The sequence below is a fragment of the Pelecanus crispus genome, chromosome 1 (assembly GCF_030463565.1).
Source record: "Pelecanus crispus isolate bPelCri1 chromosome 1, bPelCri1.pri, whole genome shotgun sequence".
NCBI lineage: Eukaryota > Metazoa > Chordata > Aves > Pelecaniformes > Pelecanidae > Pelecanus > Pelecanus crispus.
Window position 1 is genome coordinate 103097108 of NC_134643.1, and position 24567 is coordinate 103121674.

At 40.0% G+C, this 24567-nt stretch overlaps 1 protein-coding gene across 1 annotated transcript; it reads left to right on the forward strand.

Annotated features, from left to right (window-relative positions):
• The first annotated feature begins 1782 nt into the window (after positions 1 to 1782).
• C1H3orf85 (chromosome 1 C3orf85 homolog) lies at positions 1783 to 20003 on the forward strand. Its single transcript, XM_075711470.1, has 6 exons — positions 1783 to 1831; positions 9151 to 9299; positions 9500 to 9585; positions 11451 to 11521; positions 12521 to 12594; positions 19682 to 20003. The coding sequence occupies exons 1-6, from the start codon at positions 1783 to 1785 to the stop codon at positions 19826 to 19828; spliced, it is 576 nt and encodes a 191-aa protein (XP_075567585.1). The 3' UTR covers positions 19829 to 20003.
• The last annotated feature ends 4564 nt before the right edge of the window (positions 20004 to 24567 follow it).

A 24567-nucleotide genomic window follows, 5' to 3' on the forward strand; every position in this document is an offset into this window, starting at 1 on the left:
CTTCCTAAGGTGAGATAGGAGAAGTAGGTGTCTTGGGTCTGTGTTGCCAGTCCAGCATGACTCTCTGTGATCTGCTCCCAGGTAGCAGTGAAGTCTTACTGGCTATTTTCATCTCTTTTGGCCTAGGCCATATCACTAGCACTTTTCTCTATGAGCAGACTGCACATTAAAGAAGAGATAACTGCAATTAATAAAAAATGACATGCCAGCATGTTCTTCCACGCATTATACTAGGAACTGGGAGGAAAAACCCATGGGAGGGAAACTGCAAAGAAAGGCAGGTCCATGTAAGAGAGAAGTGTGGAAGATGCTGGAGAAGGTGGCTCAGAAAAGTTGGTGAGATAAAAGAGTAACTTGTACGCTTTTCTGGAACTTATTTCTGGGGGATCTACAGTTCTTGAGAGCTTGTCTGTCACAGCCATCTGTGTCACCCACTGGCAAATGTCCCAGTCCTTCCACCTTTTATGCTGGTGCACAAAAATGCTGACATCTAACATTTAATTTAGTAGCTCAGAGATGGGGAAAGCTGATCATCAGTTTGGATAATTAATATTTGTTGTGAACATGGCACCAGAGTGCAGAGCACCTGCCTCCATGCATAATTGGACAGGTGAGGTTGAGTGATTTGTTTTTTTTTTTTTTTAGAACAATGCTAAAATAATACTAAAGTTGTTAAATGACCTGCTGCAAGGATTAGATTAAGGATTCCACTGTTAGACCTGCTATTTAATAGTCTCCCCTCCTGCCCACCAATGTGTAATGACAAAAACTATAAGGCTCTGTAATTACATAACTAAATGCTCTTTTACTTCCCAACAAACCTTTGCTCCATCCACTGTCTAGACTGGATGGTTCTCACTGTGAACGTAAGAATGAAGTACTACTGCCCGTGAGCATGGCATCTGGTCCCTGACCTGTGACGTCAGCAAGGTCTAATTCCCTGACATAAAGACCTTTGGGTACACGCACGCCTGTGCTGGTGAACTGCAGATCAACTCACCTCAATGTGTGATAAAGCTCAGCTTTTCTGTAGTCTGTTGTCATCAGTGTAGGTGTGCTTAGGAAGATAAACTGGTCTGCAGAAGGACAGTTGTTACTGACAGTGAGTTGTATATAAAAAGGCAACATCTAACTGGAGAGGTGGGGAAAGGTAAGACAGCATGAACTCATAGTGTCCCACACTAGAGTCCCAACACTGGCAAAAGGCAGTGAGAGACCCTGTAACCTGTGCCTGGTTCAGGGCAGGAACCCATCTCCCTCTCTCCTTCTGTGCCCTAGTGCTTTCTTGGTCAGTTTTATTATAGGTTTATTTTCCTCAGCCCAGCTAAAATATACTGTATACTTAGGCACTGCTCTCAGAGCAGGTGGATTCAAACACCATTTCCCACCATTCATATTCACAACAGACTATGAACCGCTCATGCCCATTACCACAACGAGGAGAAAACCATCATGCAGAAGACTGACTTGCAGATACTTGCCTGTTCAACGGGCACAGAACAAGCCCACTGTGCTATTTTGCATTATAAAGCTTATAGAGAAGTTAATGTATCCACACAATAATGAGCCATTATAGCTCATTAGAGGCTCAGCTTGCAAAGTCCAAAGTGTACAAACAGAAGCATATGGGACAAATCTGAACTAAGCACTGTACCCTGCCCTCGGCCTGCACCAATGATTTACAGGTATTTCGTAAATGATTTATAAACCTAAAGATAACAAAGTATAAAACCCTATCACTGCCTCTGCTTTACAAAGGAAACACTTTCTGGATAATTTGCCATGTCTCTGAAAATGTTTCAAATTTTGGTGTCTGCTCTGCTGTTTACAGGTAAGTGCCTGGCACTCTGTCTCATGTCATTCCCTTTTGGCTTGTTAAATAGTCAGCTGGCAAAAACCCCCATGTTACCACCGGAACAGCACTGACGGAAGAGAATTAACTGGAAATCACTGCAGCAGGGACATATGGGAGAGTGGGTGAACACAAGACTGCATAGCAAATTCTGTGAAATACAGTCTTGATTCTGTTCCTCATGACTGCTTTTGAATCTCTTACTGCCCAGCCCCTCAGGTATGAGGAGTAAGGATGCATTCCTGACCAAAAGGGATTCTTACAGGATGATTTCCCGAACTGTTAAAATTACCGAAAGAGCTTTATGCTGTTTTTCTGGAATCCCTAAGCATTATTCTGATCTCAACATTTATTGTTTGCAAGAAACAATTACACATGCATTTATAAGGACCCAAAATGATCTATTTCACAAGTGATTTCTGGGAAGTCTGATTGGAATTGCTTAAGGAGACCGATTTTTTTAAAGCTCTCAAGCTGTCTAATCATTGAACCTTCACAGCACCCTGCCACGAGGGCACCTAAAATCAAGACTCACCCTGTAAAACTTGGACCAGAGTGAAAATGGATGGGGCAGGGCTGCAGCATCAGCAGGGCTGAAAGAATGCTCTTCCCAAAGGAGCACAGACTGATACAGTCAATGATCAGTGATGCACATGTTGCGAGATTAATTTATTCCTCACTAAATTAGAACAAACCAGGCAGACAGTGACTGTTGACTTCTCAGGTGATTGCCCACATCACGGAAAGATGCTCCATCCACATGTGTGCATTAAAAGCATTTCTTAGATATGAGTGCTCCAACACACATGCAGTAAATACACAATGTAAAGAGCTAAGGCAAAATGATATAGACAGAATTAGCCAATGTTTAATCATGAATTAATGAAAAAGGTGTTTTGTGAATTGGGACCAGGTATACTCACTCTTATGGTCCAAATTCTCTTCTTTGTCATATAACCCTAAGTTTTGGTTGTAATGAGGCTCTGCAGGGAGGGGAGGAGATGGAAAGGGCCTTTCTCCCTTCTGCAAGTTAGAACTCACCTAGAAACCTTCCTTTCACCTTATTTGCACTTCCTGATCTGCTGTGCACCTGAGCTTGGACTATTCCTGGGCACTTGTCTGTCTTCCTGAACCTCAGCTCCTTTCCATTGAAGGCCACCATGACACAAGCAGTGTCACCTGAAGCCAAGCTGGGAGCACAGCAGCCTGCTGCCCCTCCTTTTGGAAGATTTATCTTTGCTTTCATCTCCCTTATGTCTCTGTCTTTCTTAACAGCCTTGTTTGCCCTCTTTCCCAGGTTCTTTTCTTCAAAAGGCGGGAAAGAACTATTTATTACTGATTTGTAATGAGCTCTTAAAAGTTTCATTGATCACAAACAGTTCAGTTTTTCATTAATTGTGAATCCTTTCAGCAATGATCAAGATGGTGGTGAATTAAAACAGAGGCTGTAAGACTTACTAATGAGAACCTGACTGTTCATCACACCCTCAGCTCAGCTGCTATAAATCACTCTCCATAATATACCATCTTCACATCTCTAGGAATAGGCTTTCTGGGTTGTTTGCTGTATGTTTCTTTAGCCTCTGCAGAGGCAGCAGCAAGGGATGGGGTACATGAATGTGGTGTCCTGGCACTGGGATCATTACTGAAGTCTCTCAGATATCTCACTGGGGTGTCTTGCCCATTCATTCAAGGTTAAACTGATGTCCACATATGGATTTAGGAAGGAAATTTCACGAGGACCCACTGAGCAGGACCAATGGACCAATGCTTTTTTTAATACTTTGCTGCAGGGGAAGTAGTTCCTTCCCTAGGATTATCTAGGATTTTTGCCAAATTGCCTTGCTATTTACCCATATCTGACAACTTTCCTGACCACTGGCATCACACCAGCAATATGTTCAATAGCTAATTCTGCATTAAGTGTCTGTAACTTGTCCACCTTTGCTGATGAGGGAATGAGGCTGATGCAGTAGCTCTAACGATTGCTAATGACTGAGCTCTCATCTCTTGAGCCAGAAAGCTTGTGTCCTGTGCTGTAAAACTAAGAATTGTCAAAGAATAGAGGCTAATGTACTTCAAGCTTTAAAAACAAACAGATGAGACCAAAATTTCAAAGACTGGGTGATATGAACAATGTTGAAGCATTTAACAATCGGTGACCTTAAATTTTGCTGTTGACAGGTATTAGCACATCTAACTGATTTAATTATATTTTAAGGTCTGTTACCATGCAAACACTTTGGGATACATAGCTAATGTGCATATGCACATTTCTTTCTCACCATTTGAAAAAACAATATGCAGGTGTTTGACTTTAATGTAGTTATACTTTTCAACTGAAAAAAGGTGATACATGGCCCAGAGGTGGCCTGCAGAATCCAAAAGTCTATCCCTGCCACAATCCACCCATATATGCAAAGTACTGACAGATAACCACATCTTGATTTCCATGGAGTGCCACATAACTGCAAGAAATACTTTAGTGAAGAGAAAACCAGCAGCTTCCACACTTTTCTTTCCATGCCTGCACTGTTGCACTGAGGTATTCTGAATCCTCAGACTGAGTCCTAGGGTCCAGCTTTGTGAATCTTTTCTGGATTTAGAAAGTTAGATAGCTGAACCATGAGAGGGGGTGGGGGGCATTCTGGCTCATTTTGTAACCTTAAGAAACACACCTGAGCTGCAGCATTTGATTTACTTTTTCAAAGTTCCCAACACGTCAGCACCAGCCACCTCAGCAAGGTTAAAGTGTCCAAGGTTGAAGTTTAGCTCTGTCCAAGTTTAGCCTCTCTCCAAGCTCCATCCTAAAGTGCTGATAAGACCGGCAGCTTTACCCCTGTGAGCTGATATTTTGACCATACAATCACCAAAGCTGATAATAAGAAGAGTTATTAGACTAAAAGGAAAGGAGCCAGAACAATTGCCAACTTTTGACATTTAAATTCCATTGATATAAATAATGTCAGCAATAGGATTTTGGGTTGTCAGAAACTTGCAGTAGTCTTCAGAAACTAGGGATAGAAACAAATAGTTCCAGTTTATATGACAATGTGCACAGAGAGTGACTGAAGTGTTGCTAAGTAATTGTCAAATTTTTTGTAAAAATCACAGCAAATCAGTCATAAACCACTTTTCCCTGTGGTAGATGCACACCAGGGATAAATTTTAGTCCCAAGCCTTGAGATTACTCCTCACCACTTATACGATACTGTTGACCTAGCTAAAAAAGGCTCCCAGTGTGGGCGGGGTGGGGCAAGCGGTGGGACCATATCCTATACTAAAGCAAGTTTAAAGGTTTGTCTTCTTACCATTTAACTCTACCATTAGACAGGCAAATGGTGGCTTGCCTGCTCTCCCCAAAGACTGCTAAGTATACATACTACTTAGCTTTTAAAAAAGAAAAAGCATATCAATTAAATAGGTGCGTAAGCAGGCAAAAGTGTCAAAATTCAATCCCATACTCATCTTTTTGACTGTGCGATGAAGTGAATCACTGCACATTCAGCTGATAGAAAAAGATGTCTTCCTGCAAAGGTTTTGTAGTTGCACCCAGCTAAATATCTTGCTTTCTAGACATCTATCCCTGCACAACAGAGTTAAAATTCCATTTGAGTATAGTATGGAGATATTTTAATGCACAATAATTTAAGATCTATGGAGGCTGAGTTTATATTTTAAGCGCAGTTTGCTTGCTATACTTTAATACTTTTTATTATCATCTTGACATTCCAAGCTATTGATATGCCTTTTTCATAATCAGTGGGGTTTTTTTGTTTGGTTTTTGTTTTTTTTTTTTTTTTTTTTTTATAGTCAGTACTGGTTTAAGTACACATTTGCTGTTTTGACAAAGATTACAAGGTTCTACCACCATCTCCCCTCTCTCAAGTTTAGTCTTCTATCAGTTCATATTAATCCAAAATGAAATGCTCAGAAAACACCATAGCAGTAATGCTTACTAATAGTTTTCCCTCTGGACAATCTGTTTATCTGTACAGGATAGACAAAACTACCTGCTGAAAGCAATAATTACATGAGCTAAGCATCTGCTTGCTAAAACCAGCCAATTTTTTTCTATAATTTGCTTTTCATATGAGAATACTGAGTGAATCTTCAAGAGATGATGAAAAGAAACACTAACTGCTAACAGCTGATACAGCCCCTGCAATAGTTCACTCCCCACACACATTCCTCCTATTTTCCCTTTGGACCATTAATCCCTAAATATGCTTTTCAAATAACATATTTATCTAAGAGAAAAGAGGGAAAACAGTATTGAATAAAAACATTAACATACAATATGTCTGACTGCTCTTCACAGTGAGTTAAATTTGTTTCACTAGAATTTGAAATTCTTCAACTTTTTTCAGCTCAACTTTATGCACTGTGAGCCATTTCATTACCATTACCCACCTGCTCCTAAGTCCCTCTAGTCTCATGCCCAGATGCTCTGAAACTCCATTCTCCTGGTTTCTGTGCTAGTCTTCTGCAAGGTGGAGAGCTGCAGTCCTTCAGGAATAGTCTGTGTTTAGAAAGCAGCCACCTGAGCAACAAACTCTTGCACAGACTTTTACTAAGCCATTCAAAAGGTGGGGAGAATTTACACCCAGTCTGAGAAACTTAAATTGAGGCAAGACATAGGTTATTTGCTGAAGAGTATACACTGTATTCAGAGGTGCTACTCAGATGAAGACACCTGGTCTGATGCCCCCAGGTCTACATTAGAGCTTTAAGGCCTTGCTTTCTCTGAGCTCTGCCAGAGCACAAGCAAAAGTGCAACACTGCTTGCCTGCGTAGTCCCAGTGAAAGACCAACAGGACTATTTCTGGCTTCACTAGAGTTCGTCTGGAGGTGAATGAAGTTTGCCCCATTCAGAGATATATAATGATCCTTACAGTAAGATGAAGAGAGAATGAGCTAAGCCTGAAGGATTAGCTTGAATATAAAAGCACTTACCTGATTTTCTTCTGGTACTTATGCACCTTTGGAGTGCCTCAGCAGCTAGGGAGAAGCCCTGCAGAGATGGCTCCCAGGTGCTAAAGGTGAGAGGTGGAAGGATTTGCAATAGCAGCTAGAAAAGAACAAGAAGTGGATGTCAACAGTGGCAAAAGAAGCCAAGAGCAGAGCTGACACCCCTGCCTCCTGTTGGAGCAGGCAAGTGCACTTTCATCAAAGTGAATACTCAGTATGGTTAGGGATGACATTTCTCATTGGATATAGGTGCAGGCAGAGCAGATTGTATATTAAAAATTGAAAGTCCTTAAGTTGCAGGACTCTGCATCACAGTAGCCAAGACAACACCTCACCATCCCACCAGCAGAACGACAAGCCCATTTTTTTGAAGATGCTGGCAGTGGCAAAAAGAAACGCAAAAAGCAGAGCTGCTTAATGATCTTTTTTTTCTAGCTTAGTGTGAGGCTGGAAGGTCAGAGCACATATTGGTGATAAAATTTAATGTTTAATGACCCTTTCTAACTATATATACATTTAAACAAAAGTGAAGCCTGTTACTGAGCCAATTTCTGGTCCCAGTTCAGTTATCTCAGTCCAGAAATGTAATCATGAGCTTACGAAATATTTAATACCAAATCCTCCCCCCGAAAGTCACTAAAGAGAAGTTAACAGCTCATAGATTTTCTACTGGATAATAGTAAATTGCCAGAGAAATAATGAAATTTGGCATGAGCTTAGTTTTATCTTGTGCAGCTCTGGAACAGAAGTGTAACAGCTTAATAGACACATGCAAGAAATATAATTCTTTCTTCCCCAGGCCAAAATCTTACTGGTTTTCTGAAGTACAGAAATAGCTATTCCTCCATTCCCTAAGGGAAAGAGCCGTTCACACAACAAGACTATTCACACCAAATGTCTGAACTTAGGTTTTTCCATGGAGTTGTTAACATTTTTAAAGATGGTATTCCTTGAAAACTCCCTACCCCAAAATTTCTGCCTCCAGTTTCTGATTATAGAAACTTGGAATCTGAAGAAACTGAAGTAGGAAGAAAGTACTGGGGCTGTCATTGCTTGCTAAGTAAATTTTCTAAAGTACTATATCATGTCCTCGTTAAGAGCGAGGATGACAACCACCTTCACTTCTTTTTTTGTTCATTACTGTATAATCAAGCATTTTCTCACCTTCTTTTCAAGCATTTTTTGGCTTTGCAAAGAAACAATCTAAAAGGAGCAGCAAATACTCTAGCTCACACATCTGCTACCTATATGCATTCATCATATGTTTTCTTCTATTTAAAAAACTAAAGAGTGACCATATTGTGGATGATCAGCAAAGCAAGTGAACTGGATTCAGCTAAGCATTGCACATGAAAGCAAACATTTGACATTTTCAGTTAGATTTTCCCCCTAGAAATTCAGGAATAAGGGCATTGGAGAGCTGTCAGTGAGGTGATAGCTTGCCCTGCTGAGCTCCCATTGTAAGACACAGTAGACAAGGGTTCAAGTTCTTGGCCCATCTTTACCAAATATGTGCAGGTCACCCTCAGGTGTCCGTTTAAACCGCCTTCACTAAATTGAAGCACAGCTGTTTGCAGACACTTGGCTGATGTATCCAAGTTTCAACTTAATCAGCGGTTCATTAAAAATTGTATGATTTGGACTGATGTGCTATTTCAAACCAGTTTAGCCCCAAATGAATTTATGTCTCAAACACTGGAGACTAAAAAGAAAAGACTTTTCCTGTATCAGGGCCTTTTGTATGAAGTTAATGAGGAATTCAGCCCTTTTTCTTGGGCAGAATGGTTATTTCAAGAAGATCTGCAAGAAGTACTTCTGCATCTGGGGAGACCTCAAAAGCTGTCTAAAGCAATGCCATAACAAGATTAGAAGTGCAATATCTTTTGCTCATAGAGTAATTTCCATGCATGCAATTTCTATGCTGCTCCTAATGAGACTAAATACTACATCTAAACCAAGAAGTTTAGAAAGCATAGTTACATTTATAGGTAGGTTTAGGGTTTTTTAAAAAAACTTCAGGCTTCTCAGCACACCTGAGACTAGTGCAGTTCCAGTCTAAGTTTTTTTTGAGTCACAAATTCTCGTATTAAAAATAAATTAGTGCCTTAATTTTATTTACTTTGGCTTCAACAGCAAAATAATGATTTATAGCAGCTGTTTTATTAACTTCAGGCTTAAAAAAAAAGTCTTTCTGAAGATCTAAGGTAGGACGATCTTTGATTTCCGTTAAATAAACTACAGATCCAAATACATGCTTCTTGGGTATAAATATGTTTTTTGAAGTGCACATTCTAAAATATTTTTCTGATATTACAAATATTTCTCAGCTTCCATTTCAGGTGTCCTTGGAGCACCTTTTCTGACAGAAGAATCAGCAAATCAGTTTATACGACTTAAACGACAGATACCATATTCTCTTAACTACTGGGACCCAAGCAGCAGCCAGAATGCATGGGGATACACTGTGGCTGAACAGGTATTTTCTTCCATCATCTTTCAGCATCTATTGAAAAAAAGAAAGTACAGGTCTGGGATTAACACATAACAGTATCCCTTTGGGGCAAGGGAGGAAATCTGTCCGATTTATCAGTGCAGACAAGGTTGCTCAGTAGTCACGCACTGCATTTATTCAGTATCAAAGCTCAGACTATTCTTTTCTGTTTTGATCTACTTCAGGTTAGTGAATCATGGACAGCTTTGAGAGATACAGCACAATACTACATGGACTTGGGTTCTTTTGCCTTTGATCCTTCGATTGCCAGGTACGATGGGGTTTCTCAACAGAGCATTTCATAGACTCAGAATGTGTGCATGTACCTAAGTAAGTAAAACTGACCAATGTAAAAGTGCTGGCAATTGGGTCCTTGTGGCATAACTTGACACATTAACAAATCTGATTATAAGAGATGTCTTGAAAAATTAAAGATTATTTGTTTTTACTGTCCAAGTTTTATAGTTATTTAAATGTGGTCATTTTATTGTCCCAAATTCTTTTTCAAGTATGTTTCAGAAGAATTCATTAAAAGCTTAAAGAATATATATCTTTTTAAAAGTCCACAGAAGCTAAACTGCAGCAATATATCCTACATAGTTAATTTAAAAAGCAGGCAGAATGCAATTCCTGAGGAGAAAAATAAAAGATAAAAAACCCCATCTATTTCAGTAACAAAACTGTATTCAATGTAGAATAAAACTTCAGTAGAACAAAACAGAGAATGAGACATAGCAGTTGGTAAAACCAGTATTTATAGATCAGCACACAAGTACATGAAATGAAACGTCTCAAACTATCATAGAGAAATTGTTTAGGACTGTGCTAAAATGTACACGGTTTTGGGACATAATTTTGTCAAATTTAGGGAACAATTGCTAAATGATTCAGTTTGACAAGCACAATGCAGAATATACACATTACTCCTGTGAAACACTTCTCATATGAAGATACTGCAGTCCTTTGAAATGGACAGGAGTGGGTAGAACTAAACTCATACGACTTCAAGATTCAGGGCTTAAAATAGTTACTAAGACATAGCAATCTGATCAGTCTGACTGTAGCCACCAATAAGAAAATGGGTAGACTTCTTTTCATAATATACTTTGAATTGAATATGCTTTGAATTTTATTGACTTAAAAGTAGCTTTCTTTTTGAAAGTGAGCACAATGTTTCATTTTGAAATGCAGCTTTTGAAAAGCACTTTTTTATAAAATAAGAATTTGATTTGGAGACTCTTAGACTGAGCTTTCTAGGACTGTTCCACCTGAAAGGTGATGCCAGTTTCACTCACTCTGAGCAGAAGCAAAATAGGAGAGAATAGCTAAAAGTCATGATTTCCCTGCCGTCCTGCCAGGCCTTCAGCTGGTGCTGTTGGGCAACTGGAAGGAAGAACCAGGATATTCTCTCACAATTTCTAATACCGATATGGGCAGGAGCTTTCTTGGCTAGCAGCAGTCACTTCTGCCTTATGACAAACCTGAAGTTACCTGAAGACACTTTACTCAGTTTTCTGGGAAAAAAAAAACAAACCCAAACCCCAATGTCTTTTCCATCAGAAAAATTATTCTGATAGAAAATGCCTAACTGCATCTAATTGTTAGTTGTCCAATACATGTGTCTGAAGGCTGTGGTGTTGACAGCTGCCAGGCATACTGCAAGATGAGTTGTGCCTCCAGAATGATAATCCTTATGACTGTCATATGACAGGATTAAAGCCAGTTTACAGAAACATACTTATAGGCACTCCCACTAAAGCATGTTTATGATTTCAGAGCAAGGCTCGTTAACTCCCAGACTGAAATAAACTTCCCAATGCTAATATGACAGAAATTAACATCCAGAGTTTTTATGAAGGCATATAGTAGAAAAAACATCAAGCTAGAAGTTACAAAAACCATTATGGATAAAGTAAAACAATGATTTGCAACCCTATTTTTCATGATTAATGATATTTATGAGATGGCCAAGAAAAGCAAGCCTGTACAGCATGTGCAGGAATCTGTTTCAGGGGCTGTACTTCCAGAAGAAAACATTTGCAAAAGCCTGCAAATCTGAAGACTGGAGCTGCTGATGGGATCTTTAAATTGATTTTGCAAAATTTTTCTAAAAGTAATTTATTCCATCTTTTCTAGTGACAACATCAGATCTTACATGGACATGCTACAGCAGTCTGGGACTCACCTCCAGCAACAGACAAGGACAAGCTATTAAATCCTACACGTCTCATATCTGGCCATGTTAGGATATGGCAAGTTACGTATTTGCCATTACGTATTTGATGAGATGACTTTATCTCATCCCACTGTCTAAAACCAAAATTAGCACACTAATTCAATACCACATATTTTATATTCATAAGTAGAAGTGAGATGTAAGTCATGGTAAATTGAATAAGAAGCTGAAGACAACACAAGCATTAACTTCCAGCAGATCAGGTTTAAAAACCCCTGGGTTTTCAGGTAAAACTTTTTTTTTGACTAAACAATTGTTTTTAAATGTACATTCCTGCTTCTGTGACTGAAAACCACATTTTTATTTCTCAGTATTTTACTTAAGCTACAGTTTTGAAAGGCAATTAAGAAATACAAATCAGTCACTTCGTGGGGGTAAGAGAAGTAGAGCACATTTGCTCCAGGTTTGACTAGTAAGAAGACTACACTTCTGTACTTCAAGTGCATTTCCATTTTTTCAAGCACCCGGGTCAAATTAGTATGTATTATAGCATACATCAGTATCATGTGTATGCTTTTCTTTCTGCATTTAAACTTCTGTACTTGGTCTTGAATGCCAAAACCAACTGAAGCCACAGCTACCACAGCGAGTTGCTTTTTCTTACTCCATGGAAGTAGGAGCTGGTGGAAACACTTATTTACAGCTCCTTTTCTAATAAAAGCGCTGATAACGAAATGTTCTTTATGCCAAGTTCTTGAGTCTGGAAGTTTCCCCATTCCTATCCATTAATCTACCTTATTTCAGGGCATCTTTGAAGAAAGGATTGGGCTCCCACATTTCTATTATGTGTTATTAATATACTGCTGGCAATTAAAAACTGTCAACTCTGGTTAAAATTTCTGCATGGACAAAGAGGACCTGATGGGGAAACAGACATGTATGGTAACCTTAAGGGCAGGGTAGGTGAAGACAGGCAATTTTTGCTCACTTTTTATCCCCAAAGAGCAGGTTCTGTGTGTTGTGCATTCAGGGTTCTTTGTGAATATGGACCGTATGCTGACTGGAATGAATTTGAAGATAATGTTGGATCTTCTAAAAAGAAATGTATAATCTGGCATTTTGGCAATCTGTACCATGCTCCTAGGTACGAAACTATCCTTAGGGCATTATTAATTTCCCTGCGCAGGACAATGGGCCTGAAATTGCCATTATTCATTAGCTGAAGCTGAAAATTCATTAAACACTTGAAAGAGATAAATGAGGTGCAAGTTCAGTATTTGCCATGTAGAATTTCACATCTTCAGTCACACTACTTAATTATGAACAGTTCATTCAAAGATAAGGGTTGACAAGTGATGTATAGACTAACAGACCTCACTAGTTACACACAGTCATGGCCTGTCCCTTTTTTCCCCCTTCCCTGTCCTGCTTGACCTTGGATAAGTGAGTGCTCCAGATCCTGAACCTTCCACTATTTTCCTCAGTAACAGTGCACGCATGACAGTTACCGAAACTCTTCAATTTATAGCAAAAAGGAGGACTGTAAGGGTAAGCATTGCCTTTTATTTTAAATGGATATAAAGTAAAAATCAAAAGATCTGCCTCCTCCAGCTGTGCACCTTGCTGGTCCCAGAGATATTGCCGCTCTGCAGGCAGTGATGCCCAAGCCACTTGGCCATCAGTTCCTGAAGTGCTGCTGTTTTCAGCCCTGCCTCTCTAATTGATGTTGTTGCTGCCAAGTTGGGGGTTTGGGATATGATCCAGAATTAGCTGCAGTTTTCATGCCTGCATGGTAGGTTAAACCAAAATCGGAGTTAGTTCAGGAGTTGATTTGCAAATGGACAACAGGCATCCCTGGAGAGTGGACGACAAAGTCCACCAATGAGGTAGAAGGTAAAACGAAGTGCATCTTACCTCATCTACTATCAGCTGGTAAGGTAACTGCCCAACCTTTATAAGCCATTTTATGGTTGTCAGAGCCATAAAATTAGAATAACCACTGCCTGAAGTCTATTGCCATGAGGACAGTCTTGCATCAGGCTGGCTTTGCAACCAAAACGTCAGACAAAGCCAGAGGATGGAATTTGACAGTTCTGTTGTACTCAGACATGACTAATTCCTTTAAAGAAGTTGTTCTGAAAGCCAGAGCCTCAATCTGCAAAGCCATAGCTTCAAGCTAATGTCACTAATTCAGCTAATTAGTCTTGCTGAATTAAATGGGAAGAATTGTGCATGCATGAGTAGCAGTGGAGGATGAGGTGCTTGTTTTGTGTTATCAAAATACATGCCACTCATGACAATGAGCAAATGGCTTTCATAGGCATTTGAATGTTAAACTCCTTCCTCTGCATTTATTAATAACCAGGAAAAATATTTACCCTGTGAATTTGCTCCCCTTATTTAGTTTCACATACTGTTTCAGCACTTCAACACAAATCACTTTGGACCCTTCTTTACTGCCTTTTCCCACACATCTTTTTGTTGCCACCTACAGGTTTTATCTCCTCAGTTTTTCTACACAGCACAGATACACATGCAGTACCTTATTGATGACAAATCCAAAGAGCAGGGCTAAACTAAAGAGAATTTCAAGTACAGCTCTGCTGGTCATAGGGGTGGAAGTACAGGTCTCAGGACACAGGATCTTTGCTTCTAGCACAATGGAGAGCAGTTCCTCTAACTACTTTCTGAATACTGCAACTTTTCTGAGGGGAAAGAAAAAAGCCCCTAAACCACACAAACATGAATGCTCCCTGAGGCCAGAGACAGCAGAGGTCCTAGGTGGAGAGGGAGAAGGGTCACAGAAAGCTGAAGTCAAGTTTGTCTCCATGTAGACATTAACTGGACAGATGCAGGAGAACATCCACCAGGCAGTCCCGAATTTCCAAAACTTTTCTGAGTGATGTGAACAGGATGACTGTCTAAGATCAGCAGAATGACAGAAATTGGGATGCCCAAGTATCTCATGATTGATTACTAGCTCCAGCAGAAGCTCTTCCCCAGGCAAGTCACTTACAGAGTCTGCCTCCAGTACCACATCAGATCTGAATCATGCTGCAGCCCCTTCCTCAGTCAGAGCATTTGCCTCTTCACTCAGCCTCTTGGATCCCTAACTTTGCAAAGGTTAGGAGAAACAAATTACCTTTGCGATCTCTGCTACTTTGTCAAGTTGAATTGAAAACAGCCCACAGGTTACAAAATTACTGCAGCTAGACATAGGGACATAGGGGATAAACATGTGCCTACCCAGACAGTACGATTGTAGAAGACTTGCTTTGTTAGAGAACCAGATGAAAATTCAAGTGTAGCCTGACGTGACAGGAGAAGTAAGACAACCCACCTCTCCAATAATAATTAAAGAAAAAGATTAATACTTCATGGGCTTTCTTTTAATAAGAAAACCAAGTCATTCTGAACAGAGCAAATAGGAGAAGCTGTAGAATCCAGGTAAGATATATATATAGCCCACATTACAAATGCTGAATGTGGGGTAAGTACTAAGATACACTGTTTTCTATAAGCTCAGCAGAACAGGCAAGTATATAAAGGTAATGAGAAAGAACCATTTATTTTATGAGCTGAAATAGTTTCTACAAACAGAACGGTGGCCCTGGTTTTCAATGAAAGATCTACACACTACTTCATCACTATGGTAATTCATATGATTGAACCTGGTCTTATATGATTTTAATGCATAAACCTTTTGAGCTTGCATCACACTATTGTTATGCACTTGCTTTGTGCTTGATCTTCCCTTGTCTTTATTTAAACCAAAACAGCTGAGACAAAATATTCATCTGATCTATACCTGCTGCTGTAATCCTCAATGCCATCAAAAGTGAGCTGTGTTCAAAGTAATTGTGTGTTGGCTGATTAAATATACAAACCACCCACCTGAGACAGGTGCATTGCTGTAACCACTCCATGTAGAGTGGAAAATAAATTATTAGTGTTTTACATCATCCATAGGAAGCAATGAGATCAGTAGGTAGAATTAAAGATAGAAAATTATCCAAAATTGAAAAGTTCAGTCAGGAAAAGAATTAAGCATTCTTTGTATGTGATTATTATCTTAAGTAAACAAACATCAATAATTAACTGTTCTGCCCTGTTGAAGAGATATGTATTTCACACAATATGACATCAAACCTGTGGAGTCTACTTTCCACTAGCTGGAAAAAGAGTAACAACTCTTTTGAGAGGTGAGTGGTATCAAGCTGGATATCTATAAATGTGATTGACATGCAGCAACACAGCAAATGTCTGTTCCCTTTGAACTGAGACCGAAGTGATGCCCTACCACAGCACTAGGCAGGCTGAGTGCTGCAGCTGGCTGTCTTAGAGATGGAACAAATATTCACTGAGCCCTGTAATGTGAATTTAACCATCACTTCCCTAGGGGAGCAAGCTTTCCCTCCTATGCCAGTGTCAGTCCAGGCAGGGGTAGGGGAGGAAGAAGGGACAGACTGGTGCACTTCAGCCTTCTAGGATCAACCCATAAAAGCTTCTTTCTCTATGAGGCGTTACAAGATAGTCAACTTGGAGTGACACTTCTTATACAGCTACTTACTGCCGGTCATATAACCACTGCTAAGGTGATTTCATGCCAGTCACTGCCTCCTTGGCAGGACTGAATAAGCATGTGAGATCCTGTCTGAATAATTCAACTGTGTCCTGCTTGTGAATGAAAGCTGCTGCGCAGCAGGGAGCTAGTTCAGGGAAGGCTTAAAAAACATCCTTACAATTGCTGTCAATATTATTATCATAAATCCAAGACCCAATTGTGCAAGGTGCCATGAGAAAGCAGTTAGTCTGGCATCCTCAAAATGCAGGTAGAACTGTCTAAGGACAAGAAAACAACCACAGGAAGAAAGTGGCTAAAAGGACAGCCATGGATCTTGGTGGTGGCTGCTCAGCACTGCAAAATAAGTGATTCATAGAATCATAGAATCACAGAATCATAGAATGCTTTGGGTTGGAAGGGATCTTTAGAGACCATCTAGCCCAACCACCCTGCAGTGAGCAGGGACATCTTTAACTCAGAGTCCTGTCCAACCTGACCTTGAATGTTGCCAGGGATGGGGCCTCTACCACCTCTCTGGGCAACCTGTTCCAGTGCTTCACCACCCTCATTGTAAAAAATTTCTTCCTTATGTCTAGTCTAAATCTATTCTTCTTTAGTTTAAAAAACTAAAGAAGGTAGCTATTTAGAAGAATGACTTAAAAAGAATCTTGTCTGCAATTTCAAACATTCTTTGGATGAACCTTGCACAGAGAACTATAAAATGCTGCTTCCTCTCCGTGTCAGTGCTCAAGTATTTATGGTGTCATCTTTGTTGTGGAGTTCAGGTAGGAGGCTCAGTGCTGAGAGATCTACCACAAGTTTTTTGATGGAATGGGAGCTATACCTCCCCACGTTACACCATGGACAGGATGTGGCCTGATTTCTGCTATAGTACCTCAGAAAGCAGCTACCATTATATTATACCAAAGCAAAATGTACTGACTTTTTGTTTTTAATTTCAAAGTGCTTACAGAAATGAGGAAGAGACTATTTATAAACATTTACCATAGTGAACCTAAGGGAAAAAACCCTGAACATGCTTTTACTCATATGTCATTTGGGACAATTACCTTTTGCTAAGCATACAAACAATTCACAGTCACTATACTTTGTGGACTATGGAATTCATTTTCCTACAAACAAAATAAATAATCTTCCTTTTCATCACCCAGGGTTACACAGTTCCCTACTCCTTCTCATCCTCTCTGCCCCAGGCTAAGGTCTATTTTCATTCTCTCAATAATTGCCAGAGAATTAGATCTAGCCAAAGTACATCCACAGGTACTGTTTACAGCAACCACAGATTACTCTGTGCCTCACTAAAACGTTCAGGCTGCCATGATCTATCAGATCAGCTGTGTCAGGAACAGCATATGCAGCAGCAATTAGAAAATAAGAATATCACAAAAAAGTCTCTTTCCTTGAAAGGACAGACTTTGTCATTAAGAAATGCTAGTCTGAAACCAGGAATGAAAGTTGAAGGATTTTCAGAGAATTGCTTGTCTGCCAGCTCCCTCTTTCCCACAGTGAAAGCTTCAAAACTACGTTACTAGTGGGAGGAGTGACAACAGAGGACAGGGAATTATTTGAGGTGGGCAGACACTTCCTTTCCAAGTCTAAACTAACACTTAAAATTGCATGCCTGGAAATGAAGGGACAACCAGCACACATGCTGAAAACATTAGGTACAACTTCCTAAAATCAGCTTCCTGAAGAACGCTTACTGAGTAAGCAGAGATTAACACGCAAAAACGCTGCATCATCTGTGTCATAACCAGTTGATTAGAAGAAATGAGTCCCAGAAGAAACAGGAATAGATAACTGCATTTGTCTCAGAAGCTCACTGGATAGCCTGGACCAACTAAGTTTTCTCTGAGTCTTTTTCAAGTTGAACTAATCTGCCCTGAAATCTGCTAGCTCGAAACTGCTGCTACTATTAGTCCAGAAAGGGAACTCTTGAGATAAAGGCTTTGAAATTGTCAGTTTTGGTTCTGAGCAAAGACTGAAAGTAACTCATCTACTCCAATAAGTTGGCTGGCAAAGGACTGGATCTGTCCTTCACATTTGACCTTGATGCAAGAGATATGTCTTCTTTTACAAGTCCTGCAGCATCAGGACTCAATCAAGTTAAAGAGCTGATTTTACCATCATCTAAAATTGGAAATCCTGAAGCATATATGTTTATATAGAAAATGGCTCACAGCACTGAAAAATACAGACATGAATTAATTATCTTTCTAGTACAAGATCATACGATGTGTAACAACACAACCAATCATTACGTCCAATAAAAATAATGGATTATAAGTGTTTCTGTTTCATTATCTTGTGACAGGATTGTTATTAACTTGTGACTACACAACAGTTTTACAGAAAGACTCATTGAGGACAGGCTATATATATGCCCGATTCATTTTCCTTTTTTCTCCATTGCTTAGATTGCATAGCAAGCAAGTGTCCTAAATGAAAGTGACCACTCAGTGATGGTTAAACTGTGGCCTTTATAGTTCTCCAAACTTGCATTAAGACAAGTGAATATATACCACAGAATTTTTTTCAAACCCAGAAAAGTTGGCTGTTAAGATGGCATAACAGTCCACAGTGAGAACATGGATTTCCAGAAAAAGGTTGGAAAGTGCCATCGAATTACAAGGTGGTAATGAGATCTGAGCTTACCTTCAGCATGTATGGACATCCTGCTAATCTGATATGCCAGTGCCAGACTGTGCCTCCAGAAATAATTAACAATAGCAGTTGCACAGGTACTTCATCAGTAGAAACACTGGAGAGTGATGAATCCATGCAAAAATTGCACACGTAGAAGGGAAAGATCATTACAATGGACAGATACATTAATAGGCTAGCAGTGTATTCTTAGTGTGTGAAGTTCAGTTTTTCAGTTTCATCTCTTTCCTGGGCTTAATGTCAGTGAATAATGTTTGAACAATTTCAAGGAAATCAGAGTTATGATTTTTGCCAGTTGTTTTTATGTATTTTTTAAAATCTTACAGTTTTTATAATTTTTTTTAATATTACAGCTTTTAGAAACTACAGAATCATATTTTACTGTAGAGTGCCTAACTGCAGTTTTTCCTGGTGATCATATTGTGTTGTCTTTGTTTCTAGAGTGAAACAAACACAGCTTCTATGGGGTATTCACTTCATTGACCAGCAGAAAAACAATTAAAATTCTCAGCCAGCAAATCTTCATGCATAGACACTCATGCCACTTGAACTCCAGCTGAAAGTTGAGAATGAAGACAAGCTACTTGAATTTTTACTTACACATGCATAAATACCCATCTGAATTACCTGAATTCCCTTCCATGTTCTAGCAGAGCCACATTTTAGCAGTAGCCCACAGCCTTGTGGCCACACTTGGCCCACTTAGTAAATACTTTCTTTGAGCACTTTCAAAGGAGATCAAGTTAGTCAAAAGGCTATAAAATTAACCTAAATTTGCAAAATGACTTAATGAAACAGCCTTGTAAAAAGGCCAGCCACCACCAGTGGTTCTCTAGGCTACAGCAGCTTCTGGACAGAGTTTCATTTTGTCCTTAAAGCTCCAGCTTGTTTGAATTAACTGCACAACTGACTTTTTTCTTCCTCTGCGTAGTATTATCATAGCTGCGAGAGAGAAAGAGCCTTCCCAGAGGAGCCTCCAGTTTTAAAAAGTACATGGGAAGACTCAAGAGTTTCTTCTTGCAAGACAGTATTAGCCATGAAAGTCATTCTTCTACACATCATCTGACAAAACCCGAGTCTCAATCCTAACACCTTCTGTAAAGCCCAAGATCACCCCTCAAAAGTAAGTATCAGTCAATAGTCAGCCTAAATCCGTTGATTACCATCATGCCTAGTCTCAAAAGTTAGTAGTGAGCTGCATGTATTTTTCTGATTTAGAGGTTTGGACAAGTATTTTGGTCAATTTTTGAACTGGTATCCAGTAGAAAATTCAGCAGATAGAGACATTTCACATTGAAAGGTTAACGCTGATAAATCTGGGAAGACAGTGGAGGAAAATTGAGGTGTTACTTCTTGGTAACTCCAGAAATAGTTCAATAATCTAGTTAAATACCAGATATGGGACATAATGTGGTACAGGAATACTCCCCGAGCTTGTCCTCCAAAAAGGACAGCAAGTCTTTATTTAGTGGAAACACATCCTCCTGAGCACATTGGAAAGAAATATGGTTTGGGAGGGTAAAAAATGAATCAAAAAATAAGCCTGTGTCTCCTTCCAGGAGAGCAGATGGGCCATGGGAGTGAGCGGGTTTGGCTGGGAAGAGCTCATAGCCAGCAGACACAGCCTAGAGCCTGGGACACATACGAGCACAGAACTGCTGAGGAGGGAGGGCATCTGTATGAGGCAGCTGGAAATGGGAAAGTGGAGGGTGACCTTTGGGATGTAGTTTCAATAGATTTGCAGCAATTTCTCTGCATTTCCTCAGAACTGACCTTTACAAACATTTGTGCTAGTCTCCCTTTTGGATGCTGCAGATAAATCCTTTGATTCAGAGCTCACTTGAACCTAGTTTGTGTGGAAAATGAATGCTAGATAGCAGGTGAACGTCCAGGCACCTCATGCAAAAGCGCATGGTGAGCGGAAGGGCAGGGAGGAGAAAAGATGAAATGTGGCATGTGCAGGTGGAAGGGAATGGGGGTCACAGGAAAGACTGTGATTCTGATCCTGTTTTCTGGGATTTGGAAACTCACACAGCCCTGAGACAGACACCTTGGTAAAGGATGTAACCTTTCCACAACTGGGAAAGGCTCAAAGGAGCAAAGGAGAGGGTGACCAAGGGGGCTGCTGAGAAAGGCCTTAAAAAAAATAAAATAAAATAGCTGTTTAGCTGTTTAAGGTGCAATAGTGGCTGTAAGGTCACTAGAAAGAAGCTAGAAAGTTATAGCTTAAGTGGTGAATGACTACACTAGCTGCTGTTCAGGGAAAAGTAATGACAAAAAAAAAAAAAAGGTCCTGCCTACCATGAAAGTATAGGTCCAATAACATCTCTAACATGTGGGCTCAAGGCTGAGCAGAATGAACTGATTGCAGCATTCTTGCTTTCCCTGACAAAGAGTCACATACCTACATACATCTGTTTGTTTTCACTTGCCTCTGTTTTCACCCCGATATAACCAGATGAATGACATTTGCTGTTGAGCTACCAGCAGTACCAATTTCAGGTGTTACAGCATCAGCCATACAGGCGAACAATATTTGCCTGCCTGGGATAGCACTACAACATAAATTAAACAAACACCTTTCACTTTGCAAAAAAAGGAGGGCAGCAAATTGCCAAAGATAAGTCCTTCCCAGGGTGTTAATTCAGTTGAAGTCCAAGAGTCTGAAGACAGATGTTATTCTTCAACTCTCTGCTTTGATTCCAAAGTAAATGGAAGACAGATCCAGGTTAACTCTGCTTCTATCTCCTTAGACCCATTCTTAGCTTGCATGGTTTGCAAAGTGAAAATAAAAACATAAACCTACACATACACAAAAGACCCTAATGCCCCCCAAAACTGCCTTAATAATCTGTTATTGTACTGTCACTTGACAATGACCAAACAGAAGAAACTAAATAGGAAAAATAACCAAATTAAAAGGCTTCAAAAAAAATTTTCTCTCAAAAAATGGCTGGATTTTTGACTAATCCCTTTTTCATCCCAACTGTTTCATAAATACCAGGCTTTCTTGAATTCAAATTCCCCTTTATTTATTCTTTTTTAAGGCAATGAAACAGCCCTGGCCTTTGGCTTTTAATTTCACACCAGCTTGAAGCAAGACTCAGTTTCCTTTCACTGTGGCCTGGCTGCAGCCTGACACAGTTCAACAGCTCCTCGACAGCAGGGTTGTGACCATGCCCTTTAAAACCTTCACAGTTTAAAGATCTTGCACACAGAGCACTCTTTTCAAGGAAATTGGTTTGCATGCTGCCCTTCCAAAAGCCTTCATTCCTCCTGCCTCTTGTGACTTACATTAGTCTACTTTTTTTTTTTTCTTTTTTTTTTTGGCTCAAGGCTAACATGGGGAAGGCTGAGAAATTTAGTCACCCAGCAGAGTGCTTACCGTTACACGAACAATGATAACAGTGTGTCACTGTGCTGCTTCCTACCTTAAATAGGATTAATGGAAGGAGGCAAGCCTGCTGAAAAGAGATCACAGAGGAGACTCCAGCCTTTATCCAAAATGGGCTCGGGCTGTGCTCTGGGATTATGCACCTGGCTGCAGCTGTAAATATCTGCCTTCCTGGTAGGAAGAAGTGAGAAGAAATGGAAAGTGGCATCACCCCACACTAAAGCATCACCTGACAATGAAACTGCTCAGGGTTACAGGGTTTTGCTTACTTGCAGGCCTGAAATGGAATGGAAACAGACCTCATGCAAGCTTGGACAAAGGGGACTTGGGTAGGGTCAGATCTGCATGTGTGTTTTTTAAAAAAGGGGCAGTGCGCTTGTGATCTCCTAGTTTGTGTTACCACCAGCCAGGAGAGGAGAGGAAGAAGCCCAGCCAGGGATCTGGAGAGTCAGCTCAGCCTGCAACTGGGGGGACCCACAAGAGGCTTCAGCAGAAGCAGAGATCGTCCACCTTTTGTTTGAACTTGCAGGATTTGTGCAGAGTCTTGTTTCCAAAGAAACCTAGCCCACCAGGGCTTTCAGGTGTCATCATGAAGGAGAAATCTGTGCTGCGGACATCACTGCTCCTTTCTCTTCCTGGCTTCCCAACTGTCTGCCACCCAAAGGGCTCCAAGGACCCATAAACAAGTCATGCAAGCCCCCCTGAAGGCATCTGAGGTGCTGGACTTGGGTCCCAGGAGACTGGATTTTGGTGGAAGAGGGGTCATACCCAGTACACAAGTCTGTTCACATCAGGCTATTGCTCAGGTGGTAAAAATAATAAATAAATACTTTTTTTAAAAGGCCATTTTCTAACTCTAGGAATTCACTCCTTTGGAAATCTCTCACAACCCCCATTGCTTAGCTCTCAGAAAACAACTCCACCTCAAAAATCACTTCTTGAACGAATGGTCACGGCAAAGAGCAAACTCCTTATTTCTTCTTACACCTCCCACACAGAAATGTCAGAAAGGTACTGCCAAAACATGTTCTATGATGACTGGCAACTTGCTTGCCTGCCAAGAGAAAGGAACTTGTAAGAACATGCAAAAGTGTAATCTTGCCATTCCCTGCCTTTAAAAAGTTTTTAAAAGATGGTAACTACTTTTAATTGAGTTTGAAGAAGAGAACTATGCTATATTGGTTCTATTTTTTTATTTTAATCTTAAGCAACTCACCCATGTCTAGTCTTCTACCTACAACATGAACAACAGTTAGAATATACCATACACAGGTAAAATTTAATTAGCTAACACCTGCTTATTATCTTAGACTGCCATTTGCATTCCCCATGCCCTGTTTAGGAAATGATGGTGTTTCTTCTGCAGTTCAAGTGTTATTTATGTATAGTCCCATCATCACTTTGTCAAAAACAAATGTCTGAGGTGAAGAAAGAAGCCTGTATTAATTGCTCATTGATACCCTAGTCAGGCTTACCAGCCTTTTTTAAAAACAGTTATAAAAGACACCATAGACCACTATCTCTATCCTGCAAGACCCATTTTAACTATTTCCTCCTGTTGATAAGCAGGTTTCTCACAGACAGAAGAAAGCACAGCTAATATCCAAGCCTTAAGGTATTTCTTTAAAAAAAACCAGAAAAACAAACCCACCATTTTATGTTTGAGAGCACAGCTGTATTTCCTTAAATCATGTGCAGACATAGGAAAGGTCTGCGATTTAAGAGTGATGGCAAAGTCAATGAGTCTTATGTCAACATCCTTTGTCCAAATCTCATTTGATAGTGATGAAAAGGTGTCACTTAGTGATCTCTCTACTTGAGATGAATTTATGTTAAGACACTTGATGGGCAGGTGCTTAAAATAGAAAAGCTTTTCTTATACCTGTGGCAGCTTCAGCTGCACTTTGTCTGTAGATAAACAGAATACCAATTATATCAGTTCAGACAAATAAATGACCCTATACTGTTTTAAAGTGATCAGTTTATTCAAGGAAAAAAAAGCCCACCCAAACTCAAATAACTTCTTTCCCCCACCCTGCCTCTGCCATCACAGTAGAAACTTCTGATACGTAATTCTTGCAACAAACCACATTTCCATCCTAGAGAAACAGCAAGCCTTCTTCACAACACCTCACAGAAAGATGGTCTCAAGCAACAGCAGAGGAAGGTACAGAAAGCTAACCTCAAGTTATTCACTTTCTAGACTCAAATTCATGGTATCATGTTTCTTCTGAAAATTCACTTCACCCTTGACCTCCCATCCAGCCCTTACATCTGTATACCAACTCTGAGGATCTTTTCAGGAACAGACACAAGTCCACTGCAGGCAGGAAGAAGCATTTCCCTGAACCATGACTGATCAGGGGTGTGACTTCAGCAATATGTGTTTAGGTACACCTGTATAATAAAGCTACAGGTGAAGAAAGTGAAGCAA